General features: G+C 41.2%; 1 protein-coding gene across 1 annotated transcript in view; it reads right to left on the reverse strand.

Moving 5' to 3' along the window:
- The window catches only part of LOC146577727 (protein NLRC3-like), a 620451-nt gene that overhangs the window by 296635 nt on the left and 296763 nt on the right, over positions 1–27053 (reverse strand). Inside the window, exon 13 of the mRNA XM_085268219.1 lies at positions 24942–25118. Coding sequence (XP_085124345.1) covers positions 24942–25118 — 177 coding nt within the window. The remainder of the gene's footprint in view (positions 1–24941; positions 25119–27053) is intronic.

Here is a 27053-nt window from a genome sequence, read left to right on the forward strand (position 1 = left end):
TCTCCATAAACCTGACAAGTGGGCCCTAGCTTCTGGCTGAGGAGCAGGAATAAGGTGGGAACTTAAAATTTGGGTTAGCAAATTTGGGAAAGAAACTGACGGCTTAAGTGGAGAATTGTGCAGGAGTCTGACACACTGCAAAAGCAACATATGCAAATTCACATACACAAGCAGAAAATGCATTAACCTTATGAAGACAAGACAAGCTCATCGAGATTGATGCATAGATACAGACTAAACTTGGCTAAGAACACAAACATATGCAATGAAGAACAGCTTGCTATTTTGTATGAATGATACAATGGTGTGAATGTTTAATAAAATACATTTGTGTTTGTAATTGAGGAATAGAAGAAGCCATATGACAAAGGGGGTTATGTTTTATGCTGAATTGAAGTATGTTACAGAGCATAAGGGGGTGATTTTTGTGTGCAAATTATGTGGTGGCAAGACTTGGGTGTTTAAGGTTGTTGAGGTTGTTGTGGTGAGGGGTTGATTCTGTCAGTTAGGTTGTTGTTGTTATTTTTGTTTTTAATAGAGGGAGTTTTAGGAAACATGGACATGTCTAAAAAATTGGGCCCATTATTTTGTAACAGTGCACTTAAAGAACACCTGTCAGGTGATTTTGTTTTGTTTTTATGAGCTAACAATCAGCTCTATTTTTCATTTCTGTTTTAAGCAGGCCTGCAACAGTGAATAACGGCGCTGAAAATTCTCGGGAAGAGCAAATATAAGGCGGCTTTCCAGATTACAATTGGCTGAGGAGAGCTACCTGTGGGGACTGATCAAGGTCGTAAGTCCCTGTAAAAAGGATTTTATGCGAGTCAATCCAGTCCAAAAGCATAAAGAAATATTTTCCTATGGAAAATAAAAAATGACTGAGCTCATTTTGCTGAGGGTGGAGTATCTGATCGTGCGGGAAGCTCCACTATCAGCAAATATATGGTGTGACTGCATGTGAGTGAATGTGTGAGTGAATGTGAGGGTGAATAAATGTGGACAAACAATTTGCTTTTACCAGAAAAATTTTTGTTTTGTTGACTGGGGTTAGATTATGGGATTATAGTATATTGATGGGAGAATGCCAAATGCTAAAGGGGAAATATTTTTTGATGTAACTCAGTTATCATTAATTGAAGAAACACATGACTGATAACTGTTCTGTTTTAAGTTTATTTTTATGACATAGATTGGATCATGAGTGGGGAAACTGAGCATTTTTAAGTTTTGTATAGTATCTTGACACATGAAATGTATCAAGATAAAGGGGGGTTTAGGGTTTAATAATTTAATTGTTTAATAATTTAGGATCATTTTAGGACCTTTTGGGTTTTTGATCATTTGGATATGGTAAAACTGAAACTGTTATTTTTAAGTTAAGGTTAAAGGATTAAAGGTGAACTTGTCACGGTTTGCGAGGCAAGCCGTGTGGAGTTGTAGAAAAGGACCCAAAAGGCGGCAGCTCTGGTGCAGGTGAATATTTATTTACAACGGTGGGCACAAAACAGCACTGGTGGAAAAACAAGAAACCGGAAACCTAAACTGGGTAAGCTAATAACACAAACCAGAAACGAGGATGCAGGGAGGTCCGGGGAAATACACAAGAGACGCAGGGAGACCGAGGGGAAACAACATAGACGAACCAGCAACTACCATAACAGAAGACACAACTTAAATACACCCAGAGAACACAGGGAGATTACACACAGGTGGGGAACACAGGGGATACTGATAAACATAACGAGACAGGGCAGGAGTGAACACAACATTACGCATACTGACGAGAGACTGTCAAAGTAAAACAGGAAGTACACAGAGGTTCAGACAGGAGGAGAGAAAGCACGGGGAGAACACAGACATAACAGGCTGGGGGAAACATGGAATAAACACAAAGAGAGACGAGAGCTCATAAATAGACAGAGGGGCACAAGGGGGTAAGAGTCACAAAGGGAAAAAACACTTAGGGAACACCACAACAGGACACCTCAGAAAACCTGGCCTAAATAAGGAGCGAAAATACAAGGAACCAAGAATACTGGGCCAACATGGCCCAGGACCATGACAGAACTGAATCCTGTTTAGAAGATACAATGCTGGTTTTTCAAAGCTGTGAATAATTCTTAGAGGGAAAATTAGTGAGGGTTGAAGGGGTAGAACAGGTTTGATTTCTTTTTTGATTTTTAGAAGAAGTGGTTATAATGTAGGCGTACACATACAGATATTACATAGGTTTATCTTTAGGATAAAGGGGGAGCTTCTACGTAGAAATGATTTTTATACATATTGCATTTTGTGCTTTTAAAGGAGTTATGGCTCAAATTTGTCTCTGGAGGGTCACGAGCCTTTGGCTAGCGCTATGATTAGCCAATCTACTGTGAGGATAATATGAGTTCATGAAGGATTGCACACGCTTACAGACACAGAGTTAAGAAACACACATGACAGTATTGATTCCAGGCAAAAGGCCTTAAATTCATTTAGCTTTTAACTGAACTTAAAGAAGGACCAAAGAGGAAGGAAAGCATATATTTTGGTTAAGTCTGATAAACTAGAATTAGAAGGTATTGTTACATTAAAGGGAGAAAATGAAATATAAAGGCTATACCAAAATGGGTTATAACATAGGAAATGTGAGGTTAAAATGAAGTTAACACATAGGAGTTGTTTCAAGGCAGCATTTAGCTATGATGAAATGTATACAGGAGTAATTGCTTATATGCTTAAACTTAATTGATTAAAGTGGTTGTTTTCTTTTAGAGTAGAGGAACTTGCAGCAGCGACAATTTGTGCACAGGATGTTGATGATCAGATAAGGGAAAATAGAGCGAGCAACCGGACGTGAAAGCAGGGCTTAAAGAGTTTTAAAGGGATGAGTAACGTTGAAGAGTATACATAAATACAAGTCAATAAGTTAAGAAGATAATTAGGATCAGGCTTTTGATTAAAGAGTCCCAGATAGGATAAGTTAGGGAGGTGCAGGAAAAGGTGTTTTGTTTCTTTTGCAGAAGATCGATCTCGGCGACCACAGGAGGGGCGAGGATCCTGGAGATCTCGAGGCCTGCTGAACCACAATGTATTGCGACCTCTGGTGTTCCAGAGGTCGTGAGAGGGAGTGTGGAGCAGGGAAATTATTTTACTGCTATTGTTAAATAATTGTCATCATTACCATTGCATTAATAATAAAATCTGGAGTTTATATTGCATTCAGGGGTTAAACAGTGTCTCTTTCAGAAAGACTGAGTTGCAGGCTGACAGGAAGTTGTATGCAGAAGTGAAAGCAGATAGTTATTTTGAGCCGCAGGCTAAGACGAGGCTTTAACAATGTAACAGATAGCTTTAAGAAGGCCTTAAGCAGTTATGACTATTTTATACACAATGCATATCTGTGCTTATTAAAGAGTTGGAGCTCGGTCAATTAATTGGGGGTCGGAAGCTTTGTTCGGCGCGATGTTCGGACAATCTATTGTGCAAGTGACTTGGAGCCATAGAAGGAATTGCAATACATGCTTACAAAACACTTATATATCAGATCATTTTATATTAAGGTTTTAGTAGAGGTTCTTGGTTAAAACATTTATTTAGTAGAAGACATACACATAGTCTCAGTGAGCTTCTGGTCTGGTAAAAGGTCAGAAGTGCAACAGGTGAATTGAGAAAGAGCATGTGAGGTCGTGACACACACACATAGAGTTAAATTTATTTAGAGGAACCGTCCTTGTTGTCTCGGCAAGAAAGAGGAACAATTCATTTTAAGATAAGAACGGAAAGTACCAAGCCATGAAAATAGAAGATGATTTTCTGGGTGAAAAGTCATGATGATGTTGATCTGATCTATGTATAAAATGTATCTGTGACGCATGAAGGGGCGTCAGTAAATCAAACCCTGATGCCATAAAATATCTGTTCATGCTTTGATTAAGTCGAAGACTACTTCCTGTCTGCGTACAGAGTTGTCTTCCCACGCGTGTATTCATTAAAATCATTGTTTGACCAAAGACCTTCTGGACCATGGGTGGTGTGTACTCTCCTTCCTCAACTTTGAATCTTAACAGTAGCGTGTTCAGATGACCCAATCACACTATTAAAACATGCTTCCTGCTGGGATTTATATAGGTAGCGTGTTCAGATGACCCAATCACACTATTAAAACATGCTTCCTGCTGGGATTTATATAGGTAGCATGTTCAGATGGCCAAATCACACTATTAAAACATGCTTCCTGCTGGGATTTATATAGGTAGCGTGTTCAGATGGCCCAATCACACTATTAAAACATGCTTCCTGCTGGGATTTATATAGGTAGCGTGTTCAGATGGCCCAATCACACTATTAAAACATGCTTCCTGCTGGGATTTATATAGGTAGCGTGTTCAGATGGCCCAATCACACTATTAAAACATGCTTCCTGCTGGGATTTATATAGGTAGCATGTTCAGATGACCCAATCACACTATTAAAACATGCTTCCTGCTGGGATTTATATAGGTAGCATGTTCAGATGGCCCAATCACACTATTAAAACATGCTTCCTGCTGGGATTTATATAGGTAGCGTGTTCAGATGGCCCAATCACACTATTAAAACATGCTTCCTGCTGGGATTTATATAGGTAGCGTGTTCAGATGACCCAATCACACTATTAAAACATGCTTCCTGCTGGGATTTATATAGGTAGCATGTTCAGATGACCCAATCACACTATTAAAACATGCTTCCTGCTGGGATTTATATAGGTAGCATGTTCAGATGGCCAAATCACACTATTAAAACATGCTTCCTGCTGGGATTTATATAGGTAGCATGTTCAGATGACCCAATCACACTATTAAAACATGCTTCCTGCTGGGATTTATATAGGTAGCGTGTTCAGATGACCCAATCACACTATTAAAACATGCTTCCTGCTGGGATTTATATAGGTAGCGTGTTCAGATGACCCAATCACACTATTAAAACATGCTTCCTGCTGGGATTTATATAGGTAGCGTGTTCAGATGACCCAATCACACTATTAAAACATGCTTCCTGCTGGGATTTATATAGGTAGCATGTTCAGATGACCCAATCACACTATTAAAACATGCTTCCTGCTGGGATTTATATAGGTAGCATGTTCAGATGGCCAAATCACACTATACATAACATAAGTGGTGGCTCGTCCGGGATCTTTGGACATTTTAGTGGAGACTGAATGTCAGTTTGTTTTGCTTTTAAGTGGGTGAGTGATGGTGTTCAGTGTAATTGAGCAAACTCCCTTTAGTGTGTTTCAGCTGGGTGACTGTGCTGCCCTTCCATCGAAGCACTTGTTTGTTGTTTTGCTTTATTGTTTTAGTTTGTGTTTGGTGGCTATCCTGGGTGGGGGTACGCTTCAGAGTTTGGTAGGAGACTATATCTCTGGTCTGCTGCCTGCTCTCGAGTTCGCGTTTAAAGTTGCCTCGAGCCTGGTACACCACTGAAGACTAGGGTAGGGAAAGTAAGGGATTTGTTGTTTTTAGTGTACTTTTGGTTTTGTGTTGTAGCAGGTCAGGTAATCATTTTGGGTTTGACTGTTGTGCTCTTTTGTGTTGGTCACATGTTACTTTTTGTGTGCTCAGTGTGGCAACTTCAGATCCTCATGTAGGGGCATCCATGCTTAAAGATGCCAACTTGCTTCAGAGGAACTTTTAATTTGTTTAGGGGTCCTAGAGGAACCCTTTTAAGGGAGGAGGTGTTACGTCCCTCTGCAGCTTCTAATCGTCTCAGTGTTTTCAGCTGGTGCTAATTGGCCACACCTAGTCAGGTGTGGATAAAAGCATACCTGAGGCAAGCTTCCCGGCAGTGCACTAGTCTTTGCCTTGGTGGCACCAGCCATTTTAGCCAACCTGGTTTTCCATTTTAGGATGAAACCTCTTCTCACCCACACTCTGCTATTCATCTCTGTTTTTATGTTGCGGCTTTTGAGCCGGGTCGTAACACTGAAGATTACAAAGATCAACATTAAGACCAGTCTGTGCATTCAAAGCAGTGACAGAAAAGAGTGTGGGGCATTAACCCCCACTCACTGAAATGGCATCCAAGATGCCTTCATAACTTTAAGAAAAGGAAAGAAAAAAGGCAATAAAATGCAACAGCCTTTAAATTTGGTTTTATTTGTAGAGTAAATGTAATAGCGTACATGTTAAATAAACATTTAATTCCCACGAAACATACTAATGATATGGCAGACATCGAAACAGGTAAAAGAAACAATCATATTTATTCATTTTCATTAATTTAAAATACCCTTTACAAAGTATATATATAGAAACATAATCCAACATATGTGGAAAAAAAAAAAAAAAACTGACACCCTGCTTTAAACGCACATATATAAAAGTTACTCTTTTAATAATTTCTACTTTGTTGTCCTGATGACGCAGTCGTTCACCTGCATGTGGTGCAATCCAATTAGGCTGTCAGTAGTACTTCAGGTCTCCCAGCCCTTTGCCAGACAGGAGGAGACACCAACCCCCAGGTAACTCAAACAAAGATGTATTAATATAACATAAAACAGAGCTTTGACCTTGCAAGGTTAATATGTGTGCACGCCATATAAACATTGGAAGGTGTGATGGAAAAATGAATACATTTAATAAAGAAACGATATTGAACAATAAATGGAATATTTTAAAGTAGTGACTGTAAATTAAACTAAAGTGAATCAACGGGTGGTGAGGTGTGGAGCTTACCATGTGTGGCATGCCATCACACATGGCAACTATCATGACCAACTCAGCGTGGAAACCTGAGATGAACCTAAAAAGTAGAAAACTCAGGGTTTTTTTTTTTAATAATTTCTAGTTTTTGTTGGCAGTCGCTGTCCTGATGACGCAGTCGTTCACCTGTGGGGGAGAAAACAAAACAAAATTGTCAAAAATGTTAAAGTTACAGTGAAACTTCAAATCCTTGTACAATTCAGTGGTATTTATACTGTAAACTTAATCCCTATGCTGTAAACTGACATGTAACTCTAGGAATCACTCATTTCAGCCACCTTTGCCACCATTTTCCACATTAATTAGAAGAAGAAATGAAATAAATGAATCGATTAGCTCAAAGAAATTCCACTGCAGACGAGTGTTTTGGTGGTTAAACTGCAAAGCAAGCCACGCACATGGTGCAGGCCACTTCTGTGGGCTCTATCAGGGATTTATGTGACTAGTCGACTAATTGTCACTAGTCTGTATCAGACTTACCAGTCGTTCAATGTAATTGTTAACATTTTAATTGATGCCCAATGCTGGTACATTGTGTTCTAAATGTTAGGCAGCGATCTACCACCAGATGGTGCACTGTTGTTGAGAAACGCCATAAATCTATTAATCTACCCTGATCTTCTTGTTAACACTGAGATCGCAGATACACGCAGAGGAAATTAGTTTCCTGAGAGGTGGAAAACCTCTCCTTTAGGAGAGCAGTTAAGTCAATGGGGGAGGGGCTCAGAGTAGAGTCACTACTCCTTCACATCAAAAGGTGACAGCCACCTTGGCCAGGAGGCTGTTCCAGCTGGGCACGTCCTACCAGTATGAGGCCCCAGCATCCTTGGTCATGCTAGCCAGTTTACATCTATCAGCTGTGGTCAGGAGTAGTCCTTCCTGCTGCCCCCACAACCTGACTAGAAAACAGCTGTATAATGTATTACCTGAATCATTCTCGCCACACTTAGACGTACTTTTAGATTCTCAAATGATTGTCATATTTTAATAGAACATCTTTTGTAGTAATGCATTTTCATTTGTATTTAACAGAATGTGATAAATGGTTTAAGATACCTCTGCGTCTAGTTTGACAGTTTCTATTAATCAGTTCTGAAAATCAACTCAATATCTGAATGTTCCTTAGTTTTACATTAGTTGGTTAGTCTAATTATTTCCCCCTCGATTAGTCGACTAGTAAATAAGACACCAGGAACATCCCTACTCTTCAGACAAAATGTGAGTATGAATTACACACCAAGGTATTAAAATGGATATGGAGTATGGCTTTGGTTTACCATAAACAGCTGATGTAAGGACATCATTAATGTACTCTGTCCAATGAACACTGGAAACAAGACTGCACTGACCTTGCTGGCAAACCTCAATGAGTTCAGAGTTTCCCCAAAGCTGTCGGGCTCCGGAGCAATGTTAACAAACATCAAGCTGCAAATAAAGACATCCAAAATTAGTGCCAAAGAATAAACAGTCACAATCTGAAGTGGTGAGATCAAACGCTGTTAAATATTTTTTGGGGATAAATTCCTTCAGTTTTATGTGTCGTCATTATAAAGATTTGTGATGTCAACAAACTCACGTTTTGCCGTTTCCCCCCCAAACATCCCTGAAGGAGGTACGTGAGCTTCGAGTTCCTGTAAGCTACGTAAGTCTCCTGGAACACAAAGGCCAAAAAAATCATTAATACTGTAAATGTAAAGAAAGCAGGTGTGACATCTAAGACTACAGAAACTGCAGCTGCAGACCTTTTTGGCCAGAGCGGCGATAACGACGCCCAGGTTGGACAGTGAGCTGTTGATGGCGGTCATCTCTTTGAAATGGTCACCCTGAGACTGGCTCTTCACCATTCGCTCACTGCCAGCCAAGTCCACCAGGCACAGAGTGGCTACACACACAGAGAAAACCAACTCTTATAGGAAGCAGTGATCCGTTTTTCCTTCCATTAAAGGTAGTTTTAATACTTTACAAAACACTTCTTTTAGCGCTCAGGGGCTCAAACATTAACGTTGAGTCATCAGAGCAGATTTTGCACTGGTTACAGTAACAATAACTAACCAGACTAAATATTATAGATCCAAAAAGAAGAAGCCACATTCCTGATGCTGGTACTTCCAGTGTGATTATACTCATGTTACGACCCGGCTCAAAAGCCGCAACATAAAAACAGAGATGAATAGCAGAGTGTGGGTGAGAAGAGGTTTCATCCTAAAATGGAAAACCAGGTTGGCTAAAATGGCTGGTGCCACCAAGGCAAAGACTAGTGCACTGCTGGGAAGCTTGCCTCAGGTATGCTTTTATCCACACCTGACTAGGTGTGGCCAATTAGCACCAGCTGAAAACACTGAGACGATTAGAAGCTGCAGAGGGACGTAACATTCAGTATTGATATTTGTAAATGTAAACTATGAGGATTTATTTATTTTTAATTCTTTTCTTTTTTTTTCTTTTTTTCCCCTCTTTTTTTCTTTTTCCAAATAAATGTCCCGATTGAGTAATGAAACTAACCCAAAGGAGAATTCTAACAATATTAGACAGGCCATTCAATATGCTTTATCGTGGACAACTCGTGGCTAAAAACCCACACACACACACACACACACACAAACCTCTAATCAAACATGAAAACGGATAATCCAGCTGAAGCTTCAGACAGCCGTCAGACAGTGAAACACTGCCATCTGCTGGACTCGAATAACAAAGACGCTGCTTTGACGGGTGAGGGAGTTTCAACAAGTCTGCAACGACTCAAGCATCAAACTACAGAACTATTCTAGCGGACATGGTGCTCTAATGACTGCTTCATTAACGCAGCTCAGAAAGGATCAAACATATCAATAAATCATAAAACACAAAACGTCTCTTATTGCCCAGGGCTCAGGAAGTGAGTGTGTTCCTTATAGCCTATTAAACCTTAGCAGGTTATTTTGATGTGTTACAGATGAAACAGCTATCCAGTAACATTCAGCTACAAAAACGCTTTTTTATAATTACTTTTTTACAGCTTCGCACTTTTACACAAGTTTTATCATCAGTGTCACAATGGCTGCTGCTAAAATTGAGTACAAGATATTTGTTGGCCTGATTAAAAGGTCTTGATGCGTGCTCAATCATCAGGGAAGTAAATCTCCAAAAGTTGATTCTGTTCTTCTGGACGTAGCGTTTTCAGTCAGAGAAACCAGCCGACTGAAGGAACAATGGGCTGGGAGGTCAGTTCCTTAATCATGATTATGCAAATTCTCATGACCATTGATCAACAACCACTGATCAATGGTCCTGAGTACCATTCACAGAGAGTTGGAGAACGGCTGCAATCACAGCATTGTAAGATGGTGACAGATGTACCCTTAGGCCCCCTCCTTGATTCAGAGAGGGTCTTTCCCTTTTCACGTAAATGGCCTCCTTGACTCCGCCCTCAAACCAGCGTTCATTGCAGTTATTGTTGACAATCACATTGTGTCGTGTAACCATCCAGCTCACATATTCAATGTAAATGATTTGTTGAACTGAAGACATGATGAATGTTCCTGCATTAAAACACATCCAGCCTAGTGTTCTCACTCTCCCTAAATGGATCTGTTACATTAGTGATATATGGGAGTTGTGTTTCAGTCTTTTCCACATGAGGACATTTACATTTAGTTTTTGCTTTACTGATGAGTGGCTGGTTAACCTGCAGTGGTTGAAGTATGTGTCGGTCGTCTGGAAGAGTAGGTGTAGAAGACGTCTTTAATGAATGTAATGCTCTGAAGGTGTCAGTGATTACTGTGAATTCATTATAAAAGTGGATTTCAGTGAATAAAGTGAATAAAGACAGGCCCTCATGGTGACGCTCAGGTGTCCATAAAGTGTAACAGGAGAGCTTTGTCATACTTTCAGAGATTTTACATGAGCCAGTCTTTCAAAAATTACATAAATAAATAATTCATTCATTCATCCACAGGAAACACAATGCTCATATCTGAAAGTAAACTCTGATATATATCCCCGACTAGAGTTACTACTAAATAAAGGATCGCCCCAAAATGACTAAATATATAAAGACACTCTCCAGAAGAAGTTAAAGGGATTTTATTTATTGTACAAGCAATATCTTCATAAGAATTACAAATTCTGCAGACATATTACCTTCTTACTGAACCTGAACAACTCACACACAGACGTGTCTGCTGCTTATCTTTGTTCAAACATGATGTTTTATCTTCTCTTCAAAACACATTACTCATCTTTCTGGCATCGTGTTACATGAAAACACCTGCATTCTACCTGTGTCATTGTACCACAAAGACAATGATTGCAACACTGTGCTTGCAAAATAGAAGAAATAAGACGACCAGCAAATACATAAAAGATGGTAAAAGTGATTCCATCTTTGTGTCTCCTCCCATTGTTTCCCCAGTCTGTCTAGTTCCCATATTCCCAGGACACCGCTGGACAACAAGTGGGTATTCCAAGACTGAGAGACAGCCAGAGTTGGCAAAAGATCAGACATTCTCCACTTAAGTAGAAGTAAAAATACTATTGTTCCAGTGAAAGTTAAAGTACTGATTCAACTTCATTACTCAGCTAAAGCAAAAAAGTACAGGCTCGAAGCGCTTACAGAGAAAAGCAGACAACAGAATACAACAGAATGCTGATGGCGGCAGTAACACACACTTGGAGGAGAGGCTCCAGCCGTCCATTCCAGCCCTATCCCTAACATTAACTCTAACCATAACTTTAACCTTAACCCTATCAGGTCTTGTTTTACAAAGCGATTCATGATTAGAACAAAAAACACATTTACACATACCGATGATTTGTCACATAGCATCGTTACCTGTTGGGATGAGAACGTGTTGTTTCCAGAGCACCACAAATTGGGGTGTCTGTAGCTCAGGTAGAGCAGGAAACCTACTAATCAGAAAGTTGCTGGTTCAATCCCCGCCTGCTCCAGCCTGCATGCCAAATATCCTTGGGCAAGATGCTAACCCCAAGTTGCTCTCCGATGCATCCATCGGGAGGATGAATGCGTATTAATGTTAGATAGAAAGCACTTACAGAGAAAAAGTGAGTGCATGAATGAGGCAAGTTGTAGAGAGTAGAAAGGTTTTATACAAGAACCAGTTCATTTACCGTTATATTTTAGTTTCATTTTCAGTTCTGTACTTTTTACATGTAATATTGATTCATTAGATTGACTACATGCATTAGACCTAACTTGCTGACAGCAAATTTAAACAACCGTAATAATTTATTTTCAGCGTCTGAAATATTTATTTAGTTTGTTTTTTGTTTTCTTTTTGGCTCCTGATATTAGTCAACTACTATTTGTCAATGTTGAACTAATAATGAATCTAAGAAAAGCTATTTGTCACGGTTGGCCAGCGTCAACCGTGGGGATGTGAGGAAGGAGGAGCCAGGCACGGAGCTCTGAATGCAAGCAGTGCGTTTATTTACAGTGAATGGAAAATAACAATAAATCCGCAGTGCGTTCCCGACTCCCGTGAAATGTCCTCTTCCCAGTGCTAGTGTTCCTTGTCTCCGCTCCTCAGTGTCTGAGCACCCCGTGCTCGCTGCCCTCTCATCTCCACGCTTCTCCTGGGGAGATAACAAACAGGCAGCCGTAAGACACATACAATGCGGCAGACTATCCGTACTGACTGGCCGAGAGACTAACGTGAAGTCACGCAATGATCCAGCGTCAGAGAGAGCGCCACCGCATTCTTAAGTAGCTCCTCTGACAAGGCTTGATCAGCTGTGTGATGGTCTTCAAGTGTGGCCAACCACCTGGCAGGGCCACACCCACCAGGCCTGAAGGTGCCTGTAAACAGGTGCTCTCAGAAACTCCGGCATCCACACACACACACAGATATACCTGCAAGCAGGGAGAACGAGGGACAGCACACCAAAAACACACATGTCCATAACTGCTGGGTCGTTTAGACTCCTGAGCTGTGCACGAGGGGTCGAACACCCACTGGAAGGCCGGGCACTGGTTTTCAACCGTAATATACCTGATGTGCTCAGGTAACCTGTAGCGCCATGAAACCACTGTCACACCAGGGCGCATAAAAATGATGCTTTAAGAGACTGATGGGATCGGGCAGCAGGGAAAACATCCACAAAATGCTACTTTCAGTTTGACTCCCTAAGACTACCTAAACTAAGTAGAGTCATTACATGCTTGTTAAAAGCAAACTCTCATATAGTTTTTAATGTGCTTCTTTCATTACAATGACTAGATAAAGAATGTGGCCCTGTCTCTATTTAACACTGGCTACCCCAAAATGTTTCCAAACCTACAACCGTAACTTTCACTGAGAGATTTTTAGATACGGTTATTGAAGCTGTGGGGTTAATTTTTTAAGTAACATGAGAGAGAGGCAGCAGCATACTGTTAGATTATAATATTATTTTATGCCATGTTATACCCCTAACTAAAGATTGTGAATTATTATGTAGTTTTAGTTTGCATTATTCTCCTGAATTAGAAGAAGCTGATAACTATTGCATTAGTTAAACTGATTTGCATTAAAGTAGACTGCTGATTTATTGTGGATGAATGATATTGTTTTATGATGCATAATACTGCTGCAGAAAGTCATCGCCTTATTTGTCTGATTAGAAGAGAACAGAGCATGCTGGAGTTTTCTGCCCCAACTCAGCAGGAGCAGATAAACGGGGAGCCAAGGTCGTAGCTTAGGCGCCGTGTGAGAGAAAAGCATGTGAATGTTTAGGCTTTTATGATAAGGTGGGAGAACCAGAGGCTATAAGAGTTTGAGCAATGCTCCACCATTTTGAGATCTGAGGCTGTCTGCATACGGTGTCCATCTCCCACGCGTGTGATCATTAAAATCATCGTTTGACTTAACCTGGCCGGACCAGTGTTGTTATTGTGGTTTTTTCTCTTGTCTCTTGTCTCCATCCCCATATTTTGAACCATAACAATACACACAGAGCATCAGTGATAGAAAGCTAGGCTAACATAGGGTAGCTACCTGTTCAAGGAGAAACATGTATAGGCCCATCTCAAGTGCCAGTGAACATCTAAATGATTCAGGGAAGACTTTGGAGAAAGTGCTGTGGGGAGATGAAACCAAATTCCAATTATGTGGCTTTAACTGACCTTTTGAAATAGGAGTGTGATGCAAAAAATAGCATCCCCGCAGTCAAGCAGAGAGATGGAAACATTATGATGTGGGCTACAGGACGACTTAGTCGGGGTTCCAAGCAGTCAGGAAATGTGACATCGTCAGACTGCAGGCCACGGATTGGCTCGTCAGTCGCGGCACTCAATGAGTCATGAGACGGTGTCTTTCACTAAAATCAAAACTGCAGTTTTTTAAAAACCCTGCAACAAGGCAAATAGCTGCACAACACCGTGGTTTCCAAGTGTGACAAAAAGCCACAGATACATCATTCACACATTCACACACTGGTGATGGCAGCTACATTGTAGCCACAGCTGCCCTGGGGCGCACTGACAGAACATTGCAGAACCTTCAGCACCTCGTATGAAAAATATTTGACTGTGTGCATGCTTTTAGCACTGTTTGGATTTGAGAAAATCTAAAATAAATCGAAATTTGCTTTTAGAAGTTGTTTTATAAAGTTCAGTGGTATATTATGCATACAATAGGACATCTATTTAGATTTACATCTTCCACAGAAAAAACTGCACATTACTGAAACTTAGTATACTGGACTTTGTTGTTGTCCCACACAGGTTCAATTTCGAGTGGTAGATGGCTCAGTGCTCAGTCAACCAAGATTTTATGATAGTGGGCACAATGAGATAGATAAGCTGCTTGTAAACAGTACTTTTATGCTCTCTTTTTCCATTTGGATAAGAAAGAAAGAACCAGGAAACAAAGGCAAACAAATAATCTGTGCCTTTATCCCAGATTCACATTATAGGAACAGCTGCTCAATGACCACTGTAGTCTTTGCTTACAGCACTTTTATCTAGATCTATGCAAAGTGATCCACTACACCTACTTTTACAGTTAAATCATTTTATGAGCACTGATGCCATTTTAATCTGAGTTTCTACTCAAATACAATCAGTAAAGAAAAACACAGTCTGTGACGTTTGTTTTGAAGGAAAAGGTATTCCCTGCAAATGTTTATCTGTGTGAGACTATTCAGAAAACAGTCATTTTGTTTTATAGGTGAGACACTTGGCCTCTTTTTTCCTTGTTCTACGTTTGTCTTTTGTCCGATTACTCTGGAACACAAGATGGAAAACTGATATTCTCATGTTAAAAATATAGAAAAAGGATTTTATCACCCATAAATGTTAACTTCTCATGCCTCTAAGCACAAGCAGGAGCAGAAGTGCCCTCTGCAGTTTGTGTGTGGAAGTGCAAAAGCTAACAGCACCTGGTTTTCCCAGGCGGTCTCCCATCCAAGTACTGACCAGGCCCGACCCTGCTTAGGTCACGATATCGGGCAAGCAGAGCTGAAGAGGAGGATGCAGGAGGCCTGTGTGTGTTCAGCAGCCTGCTGCATTGGAGTTTGCCTGGTAACAGATGACTCAAACAGCCCACACACCCGCTGGACGTGACCGCAAACATGCCCCCCTACACCTTTTACATAGCCCGGCTGCTCGAGTTCTTTTGCTGGTTTTTCCCGCGACCCCCCACCTTCTTCAAATCCAACAAAAGTGGTATCAAACGTTTATGCTACGTTTGTGCTGTAAAAATTTTTGTTTGTGCTGCTATCATTTTAAAGATATTCAAGAAAATTTCTAGAGGTCCCCAGAGGTCAACCAGCCCCCCCACATTAATTAAATCAAACAAAACTGGTGTCAATCAACTGTGCTACGCTTGTGCTGGTTTGTGCTGCTAAAATTCTCGTTTCTGCTGCTTCTGTTTTAAAGATATTAACGAAAATGTAAAGGTCAAAAGGTCTCTTCAGTATCCTTCCTGATGGCAGCAAACTGAAGACGCTGTTGAAGAGATGAGTGGAGTCACCTGTAATGAAGAGGACCTTTCGAATGAGGTAGATCTCCTGGGGAGGGAGGCAAGAGAGGACCCTGCAATCCTCTCCACTGCTCTCACTACCCGTTGTCATATTTTTCCTGCAGGACCCAGTGCAGGAGTCATACCACACAGTGATGCAGTTGGTGAGGATACTTTCAATGGTGCTCTTTAGAAGGTGCTCATAGTGGGGGTTGAATCTCTTGTCAGCAGAGTGAAGAGAATTGTTATGTGCATTATTATTCAGCCCCCTTTGGTCTGAGTGCAGTCAGTTGCCCATAGACATTGCCTGATGAGTGCTAATGACTAAATAGAGTGCACCTGTGTGTAATGTAATGTCAGTACAAATACAGCTGCTCTGTGACGGCCTCAGAGGTTGTCTCAGAGAATACTGGGAGCAGCAACACCATGAAGTCCAAAGAAACACTCTGATGGACGTGTGGACAGCAATGCTGCCTTGAACAGTACCGATGTTTCAGGGCTGGGTGACGTTGTTGGGTGGGACATCTACATCCTGACATATCAAGGTTACTTTACTTTTAGGTCAATTTGCTTTACAGAAAAATAATAGCATTTGTCATCAAGATATTTATATGACTGCACTTGATCAGGTTTGTCCGGATTTCAAACTGTTCTAAAAGTCTTTTGATTCAAATCTGGGGCTGTGTTATTGAAAGAAGCAGAGAAATCGATGAACTGAAGTCCTTTACTCTCTACATGTTTGACAATCAGGTGAAGTAGAATCAAAAGCACGTCCTCCACTCCTCTATTGGGCTTATGTGCAATCTGCATTGAATCAAGCTGAAGTTCAGTGTCTTCCATAATCACATTTCTGATGATTTTTTCAAAGACTGAGGTGAGGGCAGCAGGCCTGAAGTCGTTTAGAACTTTTGGACGACTAGATTTAGGACCAGGAACCACAACAGCTTCTTTCCAAAGAGAGGGCATGAACGATTTATTCAGAATAACCTAAAATATGGGACTGAGTTGTCTGTGACGGTTCTCAGTCATCCAGGTCATTGTAGACTAAGGAGCTTGCAAAGAAAAGCGTCTGGACTTCTTTGAGTTGCTTGAAGACGTTTCACCTCTCATCTGAGAAGCTTCTTCAGTTCTAAGGGTCAGTTGGTGGGGAGTCCCAGATTTAAACCCAGTGGGAGTTTCCCCCCAAAGAGGGACAAAGGACCCCCTGATGATCCTCTACGTAATCACATGAGCCAAGGTGTGAAAGCGGGTGGGGGTCCTAATCAGCCAGGGTTTCGGGTGAGCTCATTGTGAAACCTGGCCCCACCCTATCATGTGATTTCCTGAGGTCAGATGGCCCAGGATGTGAGTGGGCGTTAAGGTGTCTGGGGAGGGAACTCAAAACTGGATTATAGATTATTTATATTATATATTGATATTATTTATCTGAATATTTATTTATCATAACTCTGTTTCTACACTCACTTTATATGAGTGCTTGTTGTTTCTTGTATATTTGCTGCTATGACAACTCAGTTTCCCTCCTGGATTAATAAAGTTTCTCTGATTCTGAAATACAGTGAGCCATTATATTTGTAGTTTCTAACTAACAATATAAAGGCTCTGCAACCGATAGAGCCACAGCACGTCCCACTGGCAGCTGAAGGAGCTTTTATACAAAGGACTTTGTAATTGAAGCTTTATTTATACAGGTCGGCTCATTGAGACTCAATGTCTCATTTACAAGAGAGACCTGTTCCAGACACACATATTAAAATTACAACAATAAGAGAAAAGTTTGTGTAATGTACTCAGTCACATTAAAAACGAGAACAAGTTCCCAGAGATGGTTTCACAAAAACATGTGTACGTCTTTTGAAGTCTGCAAGTGAAATCAACGGAGAGCCTTAAATCCTTCGGTTATGTTTTCCATGAAGACGGAGCAGAAAAGGAGAACGCCTTCTTCCCAAGCTCTGCATGAACTGATGGAACAGTGGATGTAATGATGTCCTGAGACTGCAGGCTGTGACTAAACTGTTTGCCTAACATGTACTCTGATGAATAGGAGGCAGTAACCCAGAAACAGATTGATAGATAAAATGATACTAATGGACCATCCTGTGTAAGACCAATGAGGACCAGTTAACCAGAGAACACAGAGTATAGTGGTGTTCTTCTGTTGTAGAGAAAGATTAAAAATATAAGACACTGGCTCAGCTATGATATTTGCAGCCAAGTGCAAGAAGGAAGGAGAACGATTGTGAGGACGAGTTTCTGGTGTTGGGGCTATTCAAAGCCTTACAAACCTCTTCTACTGTGACAGGTGTGAAGGAAAAGGTATCAGTAAGCAGGAACTACGAGCAGAGTTGTGTGCAAGAGGTTTACCATCAGATACTGTGCTGAACAAAGAGCAAGAAGCAACAAAGTGTTTGTTAAAGCAACATTTCAGTTTTGTGTGACACAGGAGTGGAGTCGATATTTAAGTGAGGAGGAAGCTCTGAGGAGTCACAGCTGGCAGAGACACTTTATAGTTTGCCAAAACCTCCTACGGTCGTTTGGACTGTCAGTCGTTAAAGTAAAAAATAGTTACATCTTGATGATGGAGGCAGTAATCCGATTACACAGCTAATGAAAACGTAGCCAATCAGCATCAGAGCCAGACTTCCTGCCCAGGCCTGGTTTCTCTCATGTAGGAGATCGGCCGGTACTGAACCAAACCAGGCCTGTCCCGACCTTTCACCCTGACCTGGCAAAAAGGGGCGTGTCTGTCCACAAAGTAGACACAACTCTCCTGTAAATGTTCCCAAACTGACATTGTCAGCCTGTTTAATACGACCCCAGTTCAAACTGATGCGGGCTCAGAGCGTGAGATTTTAGTGTTTCTCACAGCACCAACTATGCAGTGATCACTCAGGTCGTTGGCAAAAACTGCAGATGTGGAAAACTTACGCAGCATATTAGTTAAAAAAGGTCAATAAGAGCAGATTTATCTGGGTGTTTAGGATCAAGGCGTGTGAGGCTTTAAATAATTTGAGTCAGTTTTAAAAACAAGCAGCGTTCCTTAAAATCATCAGACACAGAAGAAAGCCAGTCCCAATGAAAATCATCCATCTGAAAGACGTCATTAAAATGCAGCTCAGATAAAAGTTGAACCAGAGACGGTGATGTGCTGGGGGAAGCAGGTGGAGGCTGATAGCAGCCAACAACAGTCTGATTTCCAAACAGATCAATAGTTAAGGCCAAGATTTCAAATGGCTGAGGTGCAGATGGAGAGAACAAGACTTGAGCAGCAAGACAGAGCTTCACATAAACTTCCAGACCTCCGCCTTTTCTGGGACAGTCTGAGAGCTAAATGTTAAATCCATCAGTTGCTACGTTTTTATCCAGTAAAGATTTGGAAAGTCTCAGAAACAACAACGATACCAGCACCGCTTGAACAGCCCAGATTCCAATCATATCCATGTTAGGAAGCACACGACGTGATGCACGTGTAACCCAGACAGTTTTTAACATCTGCTGGTGTTTCACATTCAGCCAGAGGCCCAGGGTTAGGTTGGATACCAGACAATAATAAAAGCATTGTTATTAGACTCTAGAGCTGGTTTATAGCTGACACCACATGTAGAGTTTAAGTTCACACAGAGACGATGACATTTTTCTAAAACCAGCAAACAATAAACAAGAAATGTAACAAGAGTTTCAGAAGAAGCTGTTTTACAGAGAAATGATTCCCTGAAGACAAAATTATTATCATCATCTTTATTTCTCCAGGTGAAAATTTAATTGAGATTAAAAATGTTGTTTTCAAGAGAGACCTGGCATCATGGCAGCAAGAGTCAGAAATACATCATAATTCAAACAAATACAAAATAGGAAAAACATCCTACATAAACTTCATAAAGTTTCATTAACAGACTTTGAACAATGGACTTCAAACTTCCCCCCAAAACAACAGAAACACATTTGAAGATAATGAATGACATTTATCCCTCTAAAGAAGGACTTAGACTACGATTTAATATGAATGAGAACATGTTCATAAATGGATGCAACCAAAGATTTCATCAATCCCTGATTTAGAGACAACAGAACGTTTGGTTTGATTTCACAAGATAAGAATGACGACTGAGTTGGAAGATTGTTTTACGTTTAGTCAAATCTTTCATACATAAAGTCGGATTACAAAATCATCCCCTAAGTTTGTTGTTTTATTCAAGGAATTGAAATTATAGAGAAAATCTGTGAAATGACTTAAAGAAAACAAACCACAAAAACTCCAAGATGCTCTAAACCCCCTGGTTTAGGTCGGACACCTTTCTGATGATGAGTGCATCTAACATTTCCTCAGAAGTCAATGTGCCATATGATTGCATTAGCAATAAATTACACACTATATAGAACCACTTCATAGGATTATATTTGTGCGCAGATGTTTGCAGCTATCAACGAATATTTATCAGCTATTTTGAAACAAAGAAAGACTTTTTATCCATAACAGCAAATGAACTGTATAACAGAAAATACAAATGCTATTTATGGTCTCCTCACAACAATGATAAGAAAAATAAACTGGGCCAATATGTCATGTTTCTTAATACAGAGACACACATGTTAATGTGATCTCTGGTCTCCTCTGAGTGGGAGTTAGGAAAGGAAAATAAACTGCACCTAAACTTGGTTTATATCTGACCCAGACAGACTGCAGGTCATAACTTCTTACCTGAAGTTCAGTTCACCTGACACTCGGACCGGCGGCCGCCTCGGGTCTCTGCTCCTCCCGCCTCCCCTTTCCCTCATCCACCTGCTGCCTCTGTGGAAGCTCCGCCAAAGCCACCACCAAACAACTGACTTATTTCTACACATCGACCAGCATCCAGCCAATCCGCCATCTTTCATTGTTTATACCGTTACAAAAAAATAAAAAAACATCATCAGCCCATAAAAACGAAAAATCACCATCAGTATGCCCGATGGCCAGTCCAGCTATGGTCGTGCCATCAGTTAACCCTTCACGTGGCAGCTGTGACACGCGTGCCCAGGGTTGCCGACCCCTGCTCTAAAGCATCTGATTTGGATTCCTGAGATCAAATATATTTTCCTTTGTGTTTGTTTTCTTCTCATTTGTGGCTTTAATGTAGTGTTACATCCTGTTTGTTTGCTTCCCTCTGTATACATGTCCAGATTCACTGTTATGTTTCTATTCTTACATTGCTGTGTGATCACTGTTCCCTCTGCTGACTGATGTGACCTTTTGTATCTCACACTGATACTTGTCATATTTGTATCTGCGCCTAAAAGATAAAAAGTTTTCCATACTAAAACACAGCTCCACCTCCTGCAGTTCTCCCTCTGAACCACTAGATGTCTCTGTTATCTAAATGAAGACGTGCAGCACAGCAACCACAGCAGCGCTCAGATCACACGTGTCCTGTTATTATGTATAAAAGCATGAAACAGGTGAGACAGGTGGGATCAATATTAATGTTGTGGAAATATATGAAAAAGCAACAGAAGAGTGAAAACATTTTGTGTTTCTAGAAAGATCTTTCAGCTCACAGCTGCTCACAGACTGTATTTACAAGTGACAAACTGCAACTCTACAGTACATCTACAGTATATATCAAATATATTCTGTATTCAAATCTATTGAGTGATGTTTGAAAGTCTTTCCAGGTGAGTTTGATCCAGGAGGGTCTGAAGCCAGAGTCAGACAGAGACTGTGCAGAGACTGTAGAAGGACAGAGCAGCAGCAGAGCAGTCCAGATACACTGATGATCCTCTGTCAGATCCAGAGGGACACACAGGGATGATGCTGGACTCTACATTGTGTCTGACAGTGGAGCTGTTCTCAGAGCAGTTCACTCTGCAGCACTGACAGTCATCTGCACTTCTTCTCATTCCTCTGTCAGTCACTGCTGGATGAAGCTCTCCTCTCCACCTCCCAGTAACATGGCCCAGTCAGAGCGTCTCTACACACAAGCTGCTGCTGCTTTAACCTCTCTGGATCATCAGGACACAGCTCCTCCTCTCTCAGCACACACACCGTCCTGTTTACCATCACCAGCTCCACCTGCAGAGAGAAGAAGGAAGAGCAGAGGAGATAAACGAGTGTTTCCAGAGACTCTTCATCAGCTGTCAGTCAGTGATGCAGCACATCCAGTATAAAGAGCAGCAGGGACTTCAGTGCTGGGACTGTACTAGGACTCATTGTTGCTTCACTTTTTCTAATCTTTGGATTTTTATTGAAGTTGATGAAAATGTTTTTCCCTCCTAGTTTGAGTTTGGACTTTCATTCATTAGAAGAACCTTGGTGTGTCCACTCTGAGCTCTGTAGGAACCCCAACAACAAGCCCAACAATCCAGATGGACGGTTCCAGCTGTTAACTGGAGGAATTCCATCCAAACATCTGCTCTCACTAAATTCTTCCTCACCTACAGACTGTGTTCTTCACTGCTTTAAACTTGGAAACGAATGCAGTCATTGGTCTGCGTGCTGCTTTGTTCAGAGAGCTGATTGGCTGTTGACAGTGTTTGATCTGAGCGTGTCAGCCGTTACCATGGTGACCATAAAGGTCAGAAACAGGAAGTGTTTGTGTCCAATCCTGAAGCCTGTCACCATTCTCCTCTCACAGCTTCACTGAGAAGCTGCAGCTTTACAGGAAACACTGGATCTTTGTTTCATACTGACTGTGTTTAGTACAATACTGCTGACAGCACCACCCACTCACTCCATCACTCTACTGACCACAGAGTCTCCAGTCTGTAGTCTGGACTCTGCTGAAGATCAGACAGCTGCTTCACATCTGGATCCTTCAGGTTGTTTTCCCACAGCTCCAGCTCTCTCAGATGGGAGGGGTTGGACTTCAGTGCTGCTGCCAGATAATCACAGCTGATCTTTGACAAACCACAGCTCCTCAATCTGTATAAAGAATGAAAGATGTAAGTTTATTAGACAAAGTGTGAGCTTGAAATCATTCAGTGTTTCATCATCTGTTCAGAGCTGAAGAAGGTTCAGAATGTAGAAGTTTAGAAAATGGAAACTCCAAACAGCTGAAGCCAACAGGAAGCAGCTTCAAACAGGAAACTGTGCAGAGTTTCAGACTATATGTCCTGATGCAGCCAGTTGGATTTTGGAGATTTGAATCTCTGTTCTGTGACTAAGTCCTTGAATCATTTCTTCCAGTTGGTCCAACAAGACAGACTAAGTGTTGGACATGTGTTGTGGCTCCATTAGGGGAGCTTCTAAATGTGATGTGATGGCCCCTCTGGGTCTGTCAGGTCACAGCACTGAAGAGAGCTCAAACTGGGCACACAGTTGTTCCAGTCTGGACCAAAGACTCTATACTGGGACTGAGGGACTGCTTTGACTGCACCCACTGGGACTTTTTAAAGGCTCATGTTCTCACGTAGATCATCGATTTCTACTTACATTTCTTTCTGGGAAAAATGGGGATTACTTTGGAAACAGGAAGTATTTTCCCCAATAAGCAGCCCTGGATTAGTAAATCACTCCAACATGTTCTCAGGCAGAAGAAGCTGTCTTGTTATGAGGGAGAGAAGAAAAAGATTGAGGCACAGAAACTTGTTGAAAGAGAGATAAAGCAGCTAAAATCAGGTGTAAAAGTAAAGCAGAGGATGAGCTGAATAAAGGACACTCAAGGCTGGCTTGGAAAGGAATGAAGTCCATGGTGGGGATGCAGAACAAGGAGCAAAGATGAATGTGATGCTGAATCAGCAGAAGACTTGGACTCATTTGATTCCAGCTTTGATATCATTGATTTCAATGAAGAGCTTTGTGATTGTAGCAAAGGGCTGGTAGCTCTGAGAGTCCCACTGATGAGGTGTTTGTGTGGAAATCTCTTAGTGGGACCAAAGAGAGAAAAAGCCCTGGTCCTGATGCTGTGGGAGGGAAATGATTGAAGTGTGCTGTGAGGAACTGACTGGGAGATCTTCACACATTTTCCAGTCCTCCTTGGAACAACAGGAAGTTCCCAGCATATGGAAACAAAGGTTAAGTGTCCTATGGCACTCAGTGATGATGGTGCTGTGGCCCCACCACCTCCACCTCTTTGTAAAGGAACTAACTGTCATCTGAAACTTCAAATGGAACTAAGACTTCCTCCACTAGGTGGCAGTGTCTGATGAGAAAGTGTTAGTGGAGCTGGCCTGGAGTCAAAAACAGGAAGATGCAGGATTTGGGCTGAAATGGGGAAAAGTGGTTCGCACTAGTGCCTTAAAGCAAGAAGGTTGTAGGTTGAAGCTTGTTGGCCTTTCTGTGGAGGTTGGATGTTCTCCCACAGTCCAATGAAATGCTGCTTAGGTTCATTGGTGCTTCTAAATTGGCTGTAGGTGTGGATGTGAGAGAGTGCTTCTCTGTCTCTCTCTGTTGGCCCTGTGATGGACTGCTCACCTGTGCAGGTGGACCACGCCTCTTGCCCTATGACAGCTAGGGCACAGGCTGCAGCCCTGTGAGCCTAAGCTGAATAAACAGTTAGCAAAAATGATCCATAGATGGCCTGAAATCCCCCAGTTAGCAGTTTGGTAGATAGCTATGACATGCTAATCCCATCCAGCAGCTGTATTCTACCTGTAAGCTGATCCCTGCTGAGCCAAAGCACTTTTTCATATACAAATTACAACCTTTAATAGAAACCTATTGGTCAGCATCTTATTAGCCTGCTGTTAGCTTCATTCCACAGAAAACTGAGAGAAACTAACAGAGTTGATAAAGAATAAAGAGAAATGTGCTGATTTAAAGCCTTTGAAGTGCTTCAGATGATCTCTGTCCACTTCTGTCCACTCATTCATTCATGTAAGCTTTCTAATGCAGCTTTGATCTTCACAGTCTGCTTCATGAAACTCATTCTAACCCTGAATGTCAGAGTGTTCCTCCTTCTCTTTCCCATCATTCATGCTGGCAGTGGAGGAGATTTGGATGTTGGACTGTGTTTTGGATGATGTGTGTATGTTTGTGTTGGACTGCTGTCTGTAAAGCAAACGCACATTTTGCTTTGGATTTCAGTGTCAGACAGACTTTAAGGTGGAATGAAGAGTTGGAGAGTTTCACAGTGAATTATCCAGTGGAGGATTTTTCTTCTTCTTTGAAGGTTTGAAATGTGAACATTGTTCTGCTGCAGTCAATGGACTAAACCAGAGAAGAAGAAAACAGACTTTACCATGAAGATCCTCAGTGTGGATCAGTATAATATCAGCCTGATGTCTGCAGTTTAGTGTCAGCACAACTTTCACATCATATTCATCTCAGCACAACTAAAACATGCTGACTGACCTCAGAGTTTCAAGTCCACATCCTGGACTCTCCAGGAAACCACACAGATGCTTCACTCCTGAATCCTGCAGCTCGTAGTTGCAGCTCAGGTCCAGCTCTCTCAGATGGGAGGGGTTGGACTTCAGTGCTGCTGCCAGATAATCACAGCTGATCTCTGACAAACCACAGCCCCTCAATCTGTATAAAGAATGAAAGATGTAAGTTTATTAGACAAAGTGTGAGCTTGAAATCATTCAGTGTTTCATCATCTGTTCAGAGCTGAAGAAGGTTCAGAATGTAGAAGTTTAGAAAATGGAAACTCCAAACAGCTGACAGAGTTCATACGCCTTTGTCAGGGTCAAATTCAAGCAAGACCATGTGAAAATTAAAACACATCATCCTAGGTGAACTTAAACACCTTTGTTCCCCTTTTGTTAAGACATAGAAAAGTACACCACACAAAAATACTGCAAAAGGAAACGGTCGCCTTATATACATAGTGTATAAACTCAAAATGCACATTTCACTTCAAATTAAGATTAAGGCTTTGAACAGATCACATAGTTCAGTTCAACATATAAGACTTTAAGAATGCACAAGCATCTACTTAAAATCTATTTAATTTATCATCCATGATATTATTTTGTACAATTCCAATGTATTTTGTTCATCTCCCTTAAATAAACAGGCAGCCTTAAAGTATGAAATATTCATATACAAACACATATAAATGTGTGTACTGTCTCAGTGGCTGATAGTACCCCACAGGCCTCAGTGTGAGCTTGAAGACATTTATAATGTTTAAGTAGTTTAATGTGCAGGTGCTGACGATAAACACATTTTGAATGAAAGCCGGGGAACTTTGGTAGCACAGAAACAAGTGGCTATTCTTTGTGACTATATGGATCACTCACAATACCATTATTTCACACAAAGGCACCAAATTAATACTCAAAAAAGCTGCAGCAATACACACAAATATAAACAGTACTTGGTGACAACTTTGCTTTTAGCCTTTAACCCTTCTTGACTACTTTTGATGTGGCCTCTATATTTTACCTTTAAAAACAGTTTATCTTGCCAATCTGTTATTTTCTCATTTTGACCAACTGTATCAGCACAATTTATCTAAATTCAGACAAAATTTAAAATACAAGTAGAAAGTGATATTTTGACTGTAAAAACCACACACATGTTTAACGAATCATCTTCATAACTTGAAATGCAAATAGAGATTGTACACTTTTAAAAATACGCACACGTTTTGCAAACAACAAAGTTATATGGTACTATTTACCAAAAAATGCAGCCAAGGCTCAGACGTTTTTCATATAATCATTTCAAACTATTTACAGAACAATCAGGTGTCAAACAATAGTTTGTGTCACTCTAACACATATGAGAACAGCACAGGGATAAACCTGCAGGTCTGACAGCAGGTGTGTCACTCAGCGTTTACACTGCAATCTGCCTTTGTTGGCTTTAAGGCAGCAACTGTGACGATCACTAGTAGAACTGACACACAAAACAAAACAACAGCTACACACTAAATACACAAGACAACAAACTAACTTGAGACCAAACACGGTAAACGTCACAAATCTCTCACGTATCAAAACTCTCTCTCTCTTTCGCTCACTCGCTCTCTCTTGCCGGTCACTCCTAAAACTTCCCCCTTTTGCTAAACAACCAAATGTCATGTTTCCATATCATTTTTGATTGGTCGACATGGTACATTTTCCCACCTATAGGGCTTTGGAGCGTGATGTCACGGGAGATGGGCCATGCCCCCTTCCGCCATGACAGTAGGCCAGCCAAAGGATACCATTTCAGCTATGGATCGTACGTGTTGTGTTGTCGGTTGCAACGTTAGATCACACGATCGTGAAGGCAAGAAGCTGGATAACGGGCTCTCTTTTCATCGTTTTCCGTCCTGGAGGCAACGTGAGGGATCCCATGTATCCGATATTACTAAACAAAGACGTCAGGCTTGGATTGCAGCGGTGAGACGAGCGGATATCGAGTTCTCTGCAATCCCCAGCTTTTTGTTGGTTTGCTCACGGCATTTTCTTTCCGGTGAGTTCTAAATTAATTCATATCACTCTTGAAAGGCTTTTAGTGTTATTTTCAATG

This window comes from Mchenga conophoros, linkage group LG3, assembly GCF_057382185.1.
Source record: "Mchenga conophoros isolate Kocher_MC1m ecotype Shallow Benthic linkage group LG3, M_conophoros_male_GT1.1, whole genome shotgun sequence".
NCBI classification, from domain to species: domain Eukaryota; kingdom Metazoa; phylum Chordata; class Actinopteri; order Cichliformes; family Cichlidae; genus Mchenga; species Mchenga conophoros.